The following is a 16894-nucleotide window of genomic DNA, read 5'->3' as shown; positions in this document are numbered from 1 at the left end:
AAGTTCATGCTAAGAAGTTCATCATTCTTGCAGCTTTAAGGTCTAGACCAGGGGTGGGCAAACTACGGCCCGGGGGCCACATACGGCCCACCAAGTGTTTGAATCCGGCCCGCCAGTTGCTTTCTAAGTAACTTCAACTTTTAACATACAAACTGGCAACATGGCTTGCAAGTCGGATGTCTGATTTAGTAAAAAATATACAACAAAACTGTAAAATTAAATGACATAGCTTGATGTTTAAAGTGCTCCTAAAAAAGGGACATGAGAACATACAACTGATATAGGATAACACTTTTCCAGATAAAATTAGACAAATAATTCAAGGAAAATTATAAGCATAAAATAGAGAGTGTGTGTTAAATATATGTTCTGGCCACCCGGACAATTTTGTTAACTCAATGCGGCCCTTGAGTCCAAATATTTGCCCACCCCTGGTCTAGACTCTAGAGAGAGTTGATGGGGTTTAATTGTTGAAATTATTTTTCAAGAAGGGCGGTGGACATTGGCTCCAAGTTCTCAAAAGTGTGTTCTACAGGGCAGTTGCAGCCGCGTCCATAAAAACCTGTTGAAATGTATTATGCGTGTGTTCAGAAACATCATTAGAAACAGCAGTGATTGTGCTAAATAACACACTGGGGGTCATGGCTATTGCTGGAAGTATTTAGGTTTTGCTTCCTTCACAGTTTCTCAACTTGTATTTCAACTTCATGCTCCTAAAATTGTGTTATTTTTCCTCATATTACAAAATTAGGACCTTTCCTTGTTCGATTACAACTTTTTTATAGTATCAATATTTTGACTTAATTCTTGGGAAATGAGTGCTGATTTTCCAATTCTGCTGTTTTTTTTGTTTGGTCACCCCTGATTGGCTCCAACTATCTGAGCAGACTATTATCACCACCTGTAGATGCACCGGCCCAGCGTCCCAATACTTTTGGCCATCCGGTGTTTCTAAAACTGTACCAGGACGCCATCCACCATGAACCAACACCGAGTTCCCAGAGTTTACGTCGGCAGGTCCTGGTGGTGGAGGAGAGGGGACGTGGAGCGTGCACAGTGAACGAGCCTGGCAGCGGGAGCGCGCGTAAAGGAAGGAGCGGAAGGAAGGAGTCGAGGCAGACCAGAGTCCCCCGGCGTAGCAAGACAGTGGATGAACGGAGCCGCCCGTGTATTTTGGTTGCATTGCATCTTTCTAGCCGCAAAGGACCAGGCCGACTATGATGATCCTACTGGCGAATCTGATGGCGGTGTTGGTGTGCGGAAGCCAAGGTAAGACGCGCTTCCGTGTGTGTGCGCGCGTGCGTGTACGTGTGTGCAGACCGTTTGACTTTGTGGACAAACTTGAGTTAAAGGCGATCAGCTACCGGAGACGGAATGACGGCTGGAGTGTTGGAGTGGACCTTATTTTGTAGTTGCATCACGTATTTTGAGGAGAAGGGCTGATTTATTCGATGTGTTTTTTTTTTATTTTAAAGAAGGCAGATATTCTGTAATATATCATATGTACATTTTGTATCAACGGGTGGTCAAGATCGAGCTTTTATTAGTGCAACTTTTTATTCTGGATAGTTCACGACGAATGCAGCATTTGTGTGGGTACACAACCCACTACCCACAACCCAAATGAAGCCATTTCGCCAGCCTGATGCTGTACTTGCAGCCAGGAGTGGGCTTGGGAAGTTTGCAAATGCGGTGCTTTTATTTCACACATTGTATGTTGGTGTGTTTGTGTGGCCGCCAAGCGGAGCCTCATTCAGGTCTGATCAGCAGGCGTCACGATTGCCGCGTCCGGGCAGCAGGCGTGGAAAGTAAAAAAAAAAAAGACACAATTGAAGCTGCTTTAGAGCCGTTTGCGGTGCCTGCATCCATGAAGCCGCTGTGTCGGCAACATGTTGCCATCCTGATCTGCGTGGGTGTTCAATCAACTGTCGAAGTATGACATGACTTGCTTGAGTTCAGCGGTTTGCCGGCCATCGACGGCAGGGGGGGGTAGAGTGCTGCAAAGTGGTGTACCCGGGCCGCCACCAGAGCCCTTTTTGGTAGACACTGTCGGAGTGGTGTTAATTTCATAATGTATTTATTATACATTATATATACATTATATATGGTTAGGTTTTAGGACAGGATAGGTGGCAAATTTTTTTTTTCATTATTATTTCACAGATTTTTAATACAGTAAGAGTACTGCGGCGCTGTCAAGGTGCAAAAGTGATGGTTAGAGGCCCAACATACGTAATCTTTATGTGAGACATGAGCACATATGGCTTTTGAAAGAGATGAAAACAGCTAAAAAGAAGCAACTAACAATGCATGTAATGCAGGGGTGGGCAAATATTGTGACTTGTGGGCCGCATTGAGTTAACAGAATTGTCCAGGGGGGCCAGAACATGTATTTAACACACACACACTATTTTATGCTTATCATTTTCCTTGAATTATTTGTCTAATTTTATCTGTAAAAGTGTTATACTATCAGCTTTATGGTCTCATGTCCCTTTTTATTGAAATGTTACAGTTTTTTTTTTAACTGAATAAGACATCCGACTTGGCCCTGTGATTGGCTGGCGACCAGTCCAGGGTGTACTACAGGGTGTACTCTTGCCCAAAGACAGCTGGGATAGGCTCCAGCTCCCCCCGCAACCCTTGTGAGAATAAGCGGTAGAAAATGAATGAAGGAATGAACATCTGACTTACAAGTCATTTTGCCAGGTTGTATGATAGAAGTTGAAATACTTAGAAAGCAACTGGCGGGCCGGATTCAAACGCTTGGTGGGCCGCATGTGGCCCCCGGGCCGTAGTTTGCCCATCCCTGACTTAATGGAACACACCTATTCCAAAAAACAGCCACTCGCAGTACATAATGTGACGTGCATATTAACCAGAGGCATTGTTATGATTAAGGATGCTCCCAACAGGGTTTATGCTGCCGGCAAACCTGGTGTCTTCCACCGCTGAAACAGGCTGGTCTAGTCCGATCTAGTCCGATCTAGTCCGATGGATTCAATAATTTTTCCACTTTTTGCTTTAGACTGTCGACTGTCACACACCTATGGGCGAGTGTTGTCCAGCATTTGGGTTGCCCCCCTGCTGCTGTGTTTGTTTTTGAGTTTGGAATAGTTAACTCTCGGTGTAGGCATTCTTTTCTTTGTTGCTATGTGAAATCAATGCGCCCAGGAAGGAAGTTTCGGTAATGCATTAAAAAAAGTACTGCAACATACTGTAAGTATTACATGTAATCATGAGTGTACCTGCTGCTACGTGGTCACAGCATGAATATAAGACCAGAAAACCTTATTGGAGGTTGGTAGAGGTGTTTTAATAGCCGGCTTTCTAGGAGGAATAGGTGGGTCCCTTTAGTGCATTAATTAGCTGCCTCTTTTTATATATTTTTTTACTGTATATCTTTAGAACACACAGAAAAGAGAAAAAACTTGTTCATTTCTCACTTACGTATTGTGGATGATAGGCAAAAAGTGCAGTGTTCCTTTCAGGGGAAGTTCCTCATTATTTGAAGCACTCGCCATACCGGAACTCCCGAATCAGCTTGACAAGGCAATGGAAACAGCAGGGGGTCATTACTCGACGTAACAGTTTGAAATGATTAAATAAACGCTAGAGGCTAACCCTCAGGCAGGGAATTTAACACTCAACAGGTAGGCAACACATATGCAATGACTGCTACTACGAAAGGTAATTAACAATGAACGATATACAACATCCGTTCAGCCCGCAAGGCATGCTGTGCAGCACTCCCAGTGACGGTGGAGTATGTTTACAGCATAGAGCAAAAGAAAACGTGGCCTGGACTTTTAGTCGATGTGTTGTACACAAACAAGTGGAATGGTGAATGAGAACTGCAACTAAACGTTATTTTGTTAGTTGATTCATCTGAAGCTTGTTGTTTCGATGAACCGAGTCAGGACCTAGACCAGGGGTCTGCAACCCGTAGCTCTTCAGCCGCCCTCATGTGGCTCCCTTTGCCCATTTTGAAATGTCTGAGAGTTGGAGTTTGAAATATCTGACTCACCGCAAGTCTGTGAATGCATCTGTAAAACCACACCAAATAATTTAGGGGGCTTGATAATTCATTCATTCATTAATTTTCTACCGTTTATCCTCACAAGGCTCACAAGGGGTGCTGGAGCCCATCCCAGCTGTCTTCAGGCGAGAGGTGGGGTACACCCTGGACTGGTGGCCAGCCAATCCCAGGGCACATATAGACAAACAACCATTCACACTCACATTCATACCTATGGACAATTTGGAGTCGCCAATTAACCTAGCATGTTTTTGGAATGTGGGAGGAAACCGGAGTACCCGGAGAAAAGCCACGCATGCACAAGGAGAACATGCAAACTCCACACAGAGATGGCAGAGGATGGAATTGAACCCAGGTCTCCTAGCTGTGAGGTCTGCACGCTTACCAAGCGTCTACCGTGCAGCCCCACTGTCGTTTAATAATTGTCATATTTCCAGACATTCACCCAAACCTATTAGGATGTGTACAGTCATCTCTGGTTTGATGCCCCTGAGACTTAAAGCAGACTTCCCCCCCACCAGCATAATACTGGAATATGTCTTTTCTATGTTCCTTTGTTGCAGTGCTCTTACATCACCATGAACCAACCATTATCTGAGATATTCATGATGGCAAAAGTCTCTAATTGAGCTGCCAGATAGTTGCCAGAATTGGGGATGAATTAAAATAACAACTGACCTTGAATTGAAGAGCAAAAATGTGTTATTTTTCTCGATTCCTTAGCTTGACTCTGTGACTGGCGTCATCGCTAACTGCGCATTTATCCCCTCCAGCTTTCAAAGTCCCAGTTTACCAAACACTTTGCACTTTGCATCCTTGAAGGTTGATGTATGCGTCTTTTACCGACGCTTAGTACAATGAATTACATGCTTGCTTGGGCTCGCGGGGGACCCGCCAATGTGATGTTAAGTGCCGTAATTAAGATATTCCGCCGTATCTCTCGAGGGGAAATGTCAGTGGCTCAGGGTTTTAAAGATTTATACCCATGCGCCTAAGTGTCTCTCATTGCACCCCCACGAGCCAGGGCCTGAGCATGTGTTTGAGGTTTGCTTACATCATGTAGCGCTTGCTCACACCAATGGGTTTGGGTGGAAGCATACAAAGGAGCAGAACCACACACGCCTCAAACAAAACCACAGATTCAGACGGGCTACTACATATTTATAGAAGTCCTTTTCTAGAAATCGTCATGGACAGTGGAAATGGTGTCTGTGGTGCCCTGTAATGGGTTGTAATATCTGAGTGATTGTCCAGAAGAAGGAACTTGTGTATGGGGGACAAATCACACCCTCAAGGCAAGCACGCATAAGGAATCCATTTAAAGAAGCACTAGAGTCAGCAGGCCTCTACGTTGTCCAAAGGGCAATCTCATTGGTATGGATATGCTATTTATTATCCTACATTATTTTGGAATAGTGTGTGTGCTTTTTCCATTTAGCAATCATTTTGTGCTCTGTGTCTTGGCATGTAAAGCCCCCGGTTCCATTCTGACACCTGAATCCGAGCATTCATGCAGAAATGGTGAAATAACTCCAAGAAACGTCTTATTTTTTTACCTGCATATGTTCCTCTGAGCTGTGGAGCTGTTCAATTATTAAAGAGTCGTCTGTGTGACTAAAACTTGCTCAAAACGCCTTGTTTCAGCACTTCCACATGCGACACAAAGTCGTACCTTTTTCTTAAGGTGTTCATGGGGATTTTCGAGGTCAGTTGGCGTGCACTGCAAAGCGATGTGCCTTGCTCACGGGCAGTTGAGAAAGGTTTAGAAACTGTGCAGCTAACAGGATTAGCATCAGGGATTAGGAGACCTGTGTAGCAAATATTCATACGTATTTGGAAGTGGATTCGTCTTTGGCGGTGTTGGAAACACGCACTGTGCGGAGATGGGAGCTGACATTCCAGTAGGTGGGAATTTGGCACCTTTTCAATAAGGTTTGGCACCATAACATCCTCTGTCAACCTCTCCTCTATTCTGACTCATAAAATGTCATTGAAGTGACTAATGTCTTCCCTGGGGAGGTGGTGAAAGTACTATATGTGCAGGAAGTGCTTGAGCATTGAGCGGGAAGAGTTTGCATTGAAAATTCTTTCATTCCAAGTGAATCCGATTGCATCTTGTTAAAGTGCATTACCAGGGATGGACTCAAACTCTATGGAGTCGCACTGAGGCAAAATTAATAAAATGTAATTGGATCGTGTCAAAATGGAATCAGATTAGGCCAGAGTAATGTGATTGGAGGAGGCAGCTGCTGTGTGCCGCATACGTGTGTCCAGTGTTTCACATCTGGGTCGGTACCAGTCAAGTAGGAAACCCTTTGGCTGTGGATTTGCATCCCATCACCCCTACCAGCAGGTTAATGGGCCGGGCCAGGATGCGAGGAGTGGAACCAGTGGGAAGTTAATGTCTCATCTGCATGTTTTTGGTTGTTTGTTGATTTGTGTTGACCTCTGTCTGTACAATGTTATGTCAATGTGTGTTTTAGATCCACAACAATGAATTAATTAACCCATGATTAATTGATTATCCAATTAATCATCAACTATCGTGGTATTCGGTTTGTTGTTTTTTTTAAATTAAAAAACGTAATAAACTCCTGATTTCAGCCTCTCAAATGTGAATGTTTTTTTTTATTTCCTTAGTTATCCATGAAAGATAGATACAACATGTTCACACACGAGCGACGACTTTGGAAAACAGCGATTGACCTTTTTGCCTTTTTTCTGGTATGTTGCAGACCAAGCCACTAACTTCTTTGTTTGGTGTTTGATTACTTGGTTACAGTAATCCCTTTTTTATAGCGGTTAATGGGTCCAGATTAGTGACTTTACGGCAAGTAGAATTAATTTATTTTTGTGTAAAGTATATTTTATTATTCATTCATTCATTCATTCATTTTCTACCGCTTTTTCCTCACAAGGGTCGCGGGGGGTGCTGGAGCCTATCCCAGCTGTCTTCGGGCGAGAGGCGGGGTACACCCTGGACTGGTGGCCAGCCAATCACAGGGTACATATAGACAAACAACCATTCACACTCACATTTATACCTATGGACAATTTGGAGTCGCCAATTAACCTAGCATGTTTTTGGAATGTGGGAGGAAACCGGAGTACCCGGAGAAAACCCACGCATGCACGGGGAGAACATGCAAACTCCACACAGAGATGGCTGAGGGTGGAATTGAACCCTGGTCTCCTAGCTGTGAGGTTTGCGCGCAAACCACTCGACCGCCGTGCCGCCCATATTTTATTATAATATTTTCATAGTTAGCACATAGAAAACCTGTTTACAACCTCCCAAATACTTTTTTTCAACATTATTAGAGCCCTCTAGACAAAAACAAAACAAAACACCCCTAAATTCACCTTTACACTCATATTACCTAATATAGCAGAAATAATTTACATTTGCGTACTTTTTTTTTTTTTTTACTAATAATAGGCTGTATGCAACCACAAAACAGCATGATTTGTATTTGTATGTTTTTGATTGATTCAAAACGATTAGAAGTGGGATTACTGCCATCGAAACAACAAGCTTCACATGAATCTATCCATGCATTTTCTATGCCGCTTATCCTCACTAGGAGAATCAAACCCAGGAGAACACAGGTCTTCCCAATCTCCTGACTGTGTGGCCAACATGCTGGCCTACATGCTAACCACTTGACCACCGTGTGGCTAAAAAACACTGAATCAATTAATTAAAATTGGTAGTTGCAGCCCTGATGTGTTCTATGTTGTGTTTCTGTGGGACAAATACTAGAATTTATGTTTTAAATGTAGTCAGTGCTTCTGATGTGCAAACAGGCTTTCTCTGCTGTACTTTTTGCACTTTTTGTCCGCTTGTTTTTGAAAGCCCAAATACTGCTTCATGTTGAAGAGCAGAGGTGAAGAAACACCATTTCACATTCAAGACATCTTCCTCGTAACGGGCTTCAGCGCCGGTTTGGGGTCAGACTGGGAAGATGGAAAAGGAAGTTATCCTCCTGGAGGAATGGTGCTACAATATCTGAACGTCACGGTCCTCGCTGTTATCCGCATCGCATTTATGTGGTTATGTGTGGATGTCCAAGTGTGTGGACACCATTTTTTCCATAAACGGAGAGGGGCAAATATGCGGTTTTACAAATAGCCTGCTACTTGTGGACAAGACCTCAGTCTCCCATCAACTTTCTAATAGGAACCACTTATCTCAATACACAGTTTCCACAGCATTCTGCATTGTGTCGTCTAAAAGCTGCCTTTTCAAAGAGCACACTGGGCTTGGACATCCAAATTGAGAGGCTGACGTGTCTTGAATTAGTGGAGCATACCAAGGAACATGAAACGATGATGGATTGATGACAGGTAAAGGAAGCCATATGACAGACTAATGAATGTCCTCTTGGAAAAGAGCAAGTAATGAGGAAGAGGCCGCTATTGACAACCACAAAGCCTACTTTTTTCCCCTCATTGTGCTAATTGGTGAAAATGGAAGAGAAGGAGAACATTGATTAAACGAAATTTTAGCCTGAAGACATTTGCTGAAGCTTAGCGATGGAATGCGTTGTGTGTTTTTTTTCACCAGAGTAAGATCCTTTCATTACATTGTGTCCTGAGAGCTCAAAAGTACACAACATTATCACGTGGTTCTATAAGCACAGAGCTGGGGAAATGCTCTCTTTATGGGCAAATGTATACAATGGACTCACTCAAGATTGATCTAGCTGCCAGTCGCACTTAGGCAGCTCAGCAGCAGTCGTTGTAAGCAAGACCAAAGATCATGTGCCCGATGCTGGCTGTCTTTGCTGGATTGGGTCTCCTCGGAAATTAAATGAGAGACCATCTTGAAAAGAGATCTCTGCTTTCCTGCCTGGTCACCAATATCCTTGCTTATGGGCGCTGGTACTTGATTTGGAGTAGATGAGAGGGGACGACAAGGTGGGGGTGGTGCGGGTGGGGTGGCGGGGAAGTAGCAGTGCAGCAGACAAACTCTCACTGTGGCCAAACAGCCTCGACTCTCCTGATTGCCTTTGCATGCCAGACAAACTTCAAACAGAATTTCCTAATGTAATGTGGGCCAGCTTCTTTTTGTTTCTAATTTGATTTCCACTTTTGATTTCTTCTTCTTTTCATGTGCTCACACTAGACTCTGCATGATGCTCCCACTCCTCCCACACCAGAAGTGCTGTCTGCGAGGGCGAAAAGCCTTTTAAGCAGCACCGGAATTCAGCCTTTGTGGCTTCAGAAGCTCTTGTGTTTTGTGTGTTCCTGACTGTGGTTTTCTAAAGTCATAAATGTGTGCTGATGGTCAAAAAGCTTGGAGTGTGGCTCACTTGTGCCAAGTAAGGCGATGCAGAACTACTGGAGGTGTCTTAAATATTCTGGTGGAGCCCTCCGTTCCAATAATTCCCACAAAGTTTAGAGCTTAGTTCATCTCAAAAGTGCTGATGGGGTCCTTCCAAACCAAACTCGTCACTAAGTGTGCTGGGGCACAGTCATGCTGGAACAGAAATGAGCCTTATTCAAAGCGGTAAATACAGTACAGGAGTGTCCGAAACAGATTTTACCAGATAGAAGAAGGAGGAGTCTTGCCAACTCATGATTGATTAATTGATGAATTCACAGGCGTGGCCATACAGTATAGATAAGATGATGACCTTGCTGGTGTCTATTGAGGTAGCTCTGGACCCCAGATGTTGAGGTGTGAGGCAGTTATACAATAATCCCTATTTTATTGCGGTTAACTGCTTCCAGACCGACTTTCAGTTTCATTTATTAACCTTGAATCCTATATTGTGGAAATTCATGTAGCACGGTTGGTTCTGGAACCAGTTAACTGCTATAAATCATCTGTATTGTATTTAATGGGAGTCACACCAAGTACGACAAAGCCAACAAAGGAGGGCAGCAGCAGGCACCTGCTGAGCTTTGTCTTGAGATGTCAAAGGCGCCATGGAAACCATGCCACAGCGACTGGGCGTACTTCTGGAAGAAGCAGCAATCATCAAATATCCAAAAAGTAAAAGTCAGAGGAAAAAAGAATTGGCGTACTTCAGCTTCAAACAATTGGTTTTAAGTAGTTAGACAGCCAATAAGTTGTTGGCGGGCCTGCAGCCAGATATGCTGGTTGATATGGAAACTTGTAGTGACCTATATATTTGTATTTCCTAAACAGGTCACCCCACAACAGGAATACATGAAAGCTGTAGCCGCTTAAAATAATTAGACAGTGTTGGCATCATGACAAGAAGGTTGAGTGAAAAGACGGTGGATGAGTTGCAGCAGAAGTTCAAGTTTGAGTGCCTCTTTTTACGTGGACATACGCGCTTGAGGGTTTTGAACATGAGATGCCTGGTTTTATTTTTCCTAAAGCTGGATTGTGACGATCGGATCGCCCAACACAGTCTTTTTTTGGGACGTGTCTGTACTGACTTGCATATGTAAACTGCCTGGCTTACCGCCGCCGGCTGAGCTCAAACCCAGGACCTTCGGAATGAGAGTCGAGAGTGGATGGCGTCGAGCCAGGAGGCTGGACTGTCAACCCCATGTTCAGCACGGTTGAGAGAGTGAGGTTTACTACGAAAGCCACACTGGCCGGCATCCGTTACATGTACCTAACTGTCACACCTTCAAGGCTCTCAAAGCGCTTTGCCGCTGTTAGCATATTTACCTACTGATGACGCTGCATCAGGAGCAACTAGCGCTTTAGTATCTTGCCAAAGGATACTGCGACATGGTCACTGGAGGACGGAGGATTGAACCTTCACGTTGGGAGACAGCCACTGAGCCACCTGAGCCATGCCGCCCCCATACCTAGATGTCATCCATGTTGTACCTTAGAAACAAAGCCACTGACCCGATGATGGGTAGTCTCGGCGCTTGACCTGCAAGCTGTATATGTGGTGAAATATTACAGAGCGTCACCTCTGTCAATAAGCTTTGGGAAGCTGGCAACCGCAAGGCGATGGATGCTGCAGTGGACGGCGCAGCTCCCTCCCAATGGACGCGGCCTGAGCCCCAAATTAATAGAGCGCTCCCACACGATCAGGGAGTTTCATTTGGAACCGTCACACTACATAAAGCACCACAGAAATGAGGAGTTCACTGAGGCACCCCCACACACACTCCCACAGGAGTCCAAGAATAACCTGTATGACATGCTGCTCCCCCACCGGTGTATCCCTCCTCTGTGTGGAACTCATCTCCATTCAACCTTTACTACATATTCTCTTCATTTTCGGAAAGCCAAATTGGAATGAGAAAATGTGAATGATACACGAGGGAAGGCTGGATCAAATCACCTTTGTTTGTTGATCTATGGAATTAAAACGCACGTCAACATTACTTTATTGGTTTGGTTTCGTTTATTTGCCATGTTTTCTATATACATATCCCCTGCTGGTGGCACCATGACATTCCAAGTGACAAATGCGGAGTGTGGCGCTCACCACCCCCACCCCGAGGACCGCTTTACTCTTATCGTTGTATTTGCACTGGCCAAGATTAGACATGGCAACCGGCTCAGTCACGACCGCATGCCTCGTGGCGAGGATTACCACGATGACTAACCACTCAATACGCCGGACACAATACATACGTACGATTCATGTTGTGCCACAAAGTCGACTTAATAAAAATCTGGCAGTGATATTGGCTCACGGCAATGCCAAGAACACAAACATATTTACAGATAATAACCTCATCATCTTTTTGTCTCACTGAAATCATACGCACAATGCTGCTTTGGGGAAGAATTCAACTCATTTAGGTTTTGTTTTGATCCGAGCGGCAACAATTAATGAATGAATCAATGATCCATAGATTACCCAAATAATCAGCAATCATTTTGGCATATTCGATTGATCGTTTTTATTGAAAACTGTAAACGTCATCTGATTTCAGTCTCTCACACATTTTTTAACTTCCTTCGTCGTCCGTGGCAGCAGACCTATTGTCTTTGTGTGTGGTTCATATTGATTTGGTGTGTCTAGGGCCTCACCGATTACCCGATTTAATAGAAACAACAAGCTTCAGATTAAACGACTATTGTTAGTTACAGCCCCAGTCTTATCACTGCTGTAAAATGTAACAACAATAACTCACGCCACCTCAAAGAGACGGGTTTGGGGGTGTCAAAAACACCATTTTAAAGACGGTAACTCATTTATTTCATTGAAGTAATTAACAAAGACACTCAAAACATGTGAATTCAACCTAAGTGATGTGATGTCTTTAGATGCAACCCCTTATTGCTCATAATAACATATATACAATATAGGTTGCTGTGTTTGGACAATTCCACAAATTGATCCGGTACAGGGTAAACAGACTAGTTGCTTATGTGCCGTATTGTATGAACATTGTTATGAACATTGACAAATCCTATAAAAAACTGAGGGTTGACTGTAATTTTTTTTCCCAATCACAAGTTTAATTGCACAAAAATTAGGGATGCTAGCGCTCATATTTAAGTGGTACAGCGCCAAAAGCCGGTTTCTGGGAATTGATTTCAGTACCCAACAGTACCAGTTGCCAGTACCTTTGTGTGTGTTGATATGGGAATATTTGTTCATGTACAGGGTCAGGCAAAATGATCTGATACATTTGTAGGTTAGATAAAAGGGAAATAAAGCAAAGAAACAAAAAAGTGTTTTTCTTTTTGAAAAGTACATATAATGCCATTCTGTTTCATTATGTTTTAAAAACAGTTCTGGCAGTGCCAGGTCGGTCGGTTGATTTTGGTTTCAATGCAGACCCAGTAGCTCTGAAGTTGGTAACCCATAACAAGATGGTGTTTCCAGCTGGTACGTGCTCATGTCTACCAAGATTGGTACCTTGTTGTGTTGCAGTTACAGATTCATTTGTTTTGATAAACGTTTCCACAACGAAAGCGTTATGCTCACCAGTCCAATTCATGGCAGCAACTGATAAAGAAACAAAGCAAAATGGCATTATATGTACTTCACTTTATTTAACCTACAAATGTGTCAGATCATTTTGCCTGACTCTGTACTATTTAAATGTTTTCAATTGAACATATCTATCGCTCCCTATAATGTTGGTACCATGGACAGAACACGGGTACGGTCATGGTCTCCCAACATTGGCGGAATAGCCAGTTGGATTATTTTCATGTAATTTCTGTACTGCTCACATTCCCTAGAGCCCACGTTCCCAAAGTGGAGTATGTGTATTTTTGTTGTTTGTGCTGTCTGATCGAGCTTAACCACAATTGTAGAGACCATTTCACTGATAATGAAAATCTTTCGCTTCTAATGCTTGTTGCCAATGAAGCAGCACTGCAGGCTCATCTATTGTCTCCTGTAGCGCTAAAAGATTTTGACCGTACTTTCGTCTATTTTTCTGTGCTCTGAGGGGAAACCGCTGCAGGTGTTCGAGAGGCTAAAAGCGCTTGCCATAATAAAGCTCGGCATGACGCTTGACCCAGACTTTGGTGGATGCCGTATCTTTTGTCTGTTTATGGATTTGTGGGATGTAACGGTGAGGCTTCAGCATCCGAGCCTTGTACGATTGTGGCAGTGGGAGGGAAGCGGCCTGATGGAAAGCTTGCGTGTCATCCTACGTCTGTATCAGTGTGTAAATCAAATGGGTAGACAGCATGAAGCTGTTTGTGAGCATTTATGTCAGTGTTTCCCAAAAGGACTACAATCTCACAGTGACGTAATAGTCTAATTTGGCAACGACACATGTGCATGGCATTTGTATGGACGCTGTGGGAGAGACAAACACTGAACACTAAACATTTTATGTCACCAGGAATGCTTTGAGGCCATGCCGGGTATCTTCAAACTAAGACTGAGATTTTTTGTTTTTTGTGCAAGTCCTGGTTCCACCTCTTTATGAACGCAGATGCCCTCAATTTCACTGCCACATTATTCTTATACATTCTTGTGACACCTTCACCTGCTACTCTTTAATGAGGAACATGCATACACGCTCTGATAGTGAACTTTTCGCTCCTGTAATTTAATGTAAATATTTACCCACAGGAGGATTCCAGAATGGGACAAATACAATTTGTGTGTGTCAACTAGAAAATATGCGTATCAAATTTATATTGCTGAGTTGCAGTGGCTGTGTGTGTGACCAAAGTTGCGGTGCCGTGCCAGTTATGCCCCTGCAAATCTACTGACTGGATCACTGTGGGTGTGTGACAGCGATTCATGGATGCTTTGGGTCCATGCTGTCATGAGAGCGTATATATAATTAATATCGAACTAATGCTTGTACAGTATGTTTAAGTGTGTGTGTGTCTTCAATTGGAATGCACACGTCATATGTACAGCCATAAAGGCTGAGGAAGGCATTGTGTGAGTCCATGTGCGTGAGATCGCGTGATTTATGATGTGTTCATAAAATCAGGTTGTGGAGAATGTTATTAAAACTAACGGCTTCCTCTGCTTCGGCCTACAAATGAGCCGCCCCGTTGCACCCGGAGAAAGCCTACTCTAATTAGTCCTGGGAACTCACCTGTTACCGAGGGTGTGAGGCTGGACCGAGGGGGCAAGAAGCAAGAAGATGAACAAAAAAGGGGGATGGGGGGGAGGCATGGAAAGGTGTAGTTGGTGTAGATGATGGGGCACAGAGAATGAGGAGTGATGGGAATTCGGTGAGGAAGCTGACCTTGACAACACACCGCTCGGTGCTCTAACAACATCAGCTTGCCCTGCATGAAATAAAGGAAAAAAAAAGCGGCAGCTGAGTGGTGTGAGCTTCCGTCCTCCATTTCAACTTCTTGTCCTAAAAGATGAGGTGTGCAGAGAAAGAAGTGTCTGATATTATTTGCCGAGCTGGTATTCATGTGCAGCAGCTGTCATAGCTCTTTTGCGTCAAAACACAAACCCACCAGCTTACTCACCCTCCACCAAAAACTTTTTATATACATGTATATATTTCTTTCAAGTTTGCCAACCCTGTCATGAGACCCTACCGGCTTCCTCGGCCCGATGAGCACAAGCTACCCAAACAGAAGTCGCCATGGTGCCTACGTATATTCCAAGTACATCGGCGAACATGCAGAGCATTAAATTCCTTTCCTTGACCCAGTAAAAACATGATGAAATATTCAGCACATCTCGCAGCACTTTGGGTTCTACCTGTCTTGATTTCTCCTGCTGGGTTTGTTTATGTGGGAGATGAAAGGTATTGGTGCTTGTCAACGTCCTCGTGGAGTGCGTGCACGGGCAAGGTATTATACTCTCGCGCCTTTCTACTGCAAAAACATGATTTAACCTTTTTGTTGAGCAAGGAACTATTCGTATATTTTGGAGTTTAAGTGCATTCATTATATATTGATATGCCACTATAAAATGCAAAATCCAAACTTATACCTAAATTACACCCACATCAGCACCTACAATATGTCACTCATGCTGCATACACAATTAAAATAATAACAACAATTAAATAGAACGTTTCAAGGAAACAGTATTAATAAAGAGATAACAATTCTCTACTTTTATCCTGTGGTTGTCCGTACTTGTTGCTTCATGGGAACGGATCCTTTCACATGTTCAAGGATCTTGAGGGCACAACAGTCATAAAAGTCCCAGAAGTCTGGACTTGAGCCCATGAGCCACACAGTAAAGAAAGCTTAAGCCTGTAATGTTATGGTGATGTGACTAAACAGACAAGCATCAGTCAACTGGCTCCATGGAGTCTGGGGCCAAAAGTCTCAACCCTTTTTACTTTGTCTTTGGACCACTGTACTATATTGATATACATTCGGAGTAGTATTATGGTTCACATACAGTAGCAACCTTTCATGCACAACCCCTGGTCAGTGCTGTATTATGTATATTTATAAGCCGGGCTCTACCTTCCCTGTGACCCTCAACAGATTTAAGTACTGTAAAAAAAGGATACTTGTACAAAAACAGTTGAGCATTTCTAGATATTTCATTTAGTACTTAGCATTTTTTAAATCCATCTGCTTGTGCTTTCTAAGTTCGCAAATCATTGGTCCCCCCCACCCCTCCACATTCTCCAAAAGCATCTGCTCGAGCAACGTAGCCATGTCATTGGATTGCACCGATTTGCTTAAAAAAAGACAACTGTCGTCATCCGTAAAAGTAATCACATTAGTGGAAGGCATATTGTGTCACAAAAATAATTTCTAAAAGGATGTTCTTGTCACTGGCGGGGGGTAGAAAATGTTTACCAGAACATACATGATTAAATGTTAAAATGAGAACCACTTTTGGTCCTTTTATTTCAATCACATTTGCATTTTTACATTACAGCGTTCTTCTACAACTTTTGTAAGATTGGAATTTCCAGCGTTTTCACCTTCAAGTAATCGTTAAAATAATGTCCAAGACCCCTCCCCATAGACGGTGATGGTCAAACATGGTCCCTTCATCCCAAACACATGTCGAGTAGCGTGCATTAGTCCATTCTTAATGGTTGATAAATCGTAGCCATCTGGAATATGTAAATGCTCTCAGAGCTGCGGAGCGGCAAGCTTGATGCGCTACCTCCCGCATTTGCCACCTCCATGCTCCATGCCACTGGCCAGCAGCCAGGAGGAGTGAAGGATCCCATGGTGACCAGATAGAGCAGATGCGGGCTGTCGGTATCATAACCCACAAATTTCGATGACTGCTTACGGTGACAGTCACGCTTTTTCAAACTGCAGTGTAGAGATATTTGATATTGGCTTTCTTACCGATATCCCATATACTGATACTGATATCAACTGATACCGATATAGATGGCCTCTAGGGGGAAACACTTTGCCACGTCCTGCGTTATGTTTTGAAAAGTTGGGCAGGCTGCCTTGCTAGCATTAAGGGGTGTTTGAAAATAGTTATTGTGCTGTGACCTGAGTTGTAGATTCGCCACAGTAGACAT

At 43.5% G+C, this 16894-nt stretch overlaps 1 protein-coding gene across 3 annotated transcripts in view; it reads left to right on the top strand.

Moving 5' to 3' along the window:
- Positions 1-990: 990 nt before the first annotated feature.
- ncam2a (neural cell adhesion molecule 2a) overlaps positions 991-16894 on the top strand; it is a 169529-nt gene continuing 153625 nt past the window's right edge. For 2 of the 3 annotated variants that reach the window (XM_058052518.2, XM_058052517.2), the window contains exon 1: positions 993-1269. In XM_058052518.2, coding sequence (XP_057908501.2) covers positions 1218-1269 — 52 coding nt within the window. In that variant the 5' untranslated portion in view covers positions 993-1217. Of the gene's footprint in view, positions 1270-16894 lie in introns of all 3 variants that reach the window. The other variant, XM_058052519.2, reaches the window with a different exon arrangement.

The sequence above is a fragment of the Doryrhamphus excisus genome, linkage group LG15 (genome assembly GCF_037039965.1).
Source record: "Doryrhamphus excisus strain RoL-2023G ecotype Guam linkage group LG15, RoL_Dexc_Guam_v1.1, whole genome shotgun sequence".
Taxonomy (NCBI): Eukaryota; Metazoa; Chordata; class Actinopteri; order Syngnathiformes; family Syngnathidae; genus Doryrhamphus; species Doryrhamphus excisus.
The sequence above is the reverse complement of the archived record's forward strand: the minus strand, read 5'-3'. Positions and strand labels throughout refer to the sequence as shown.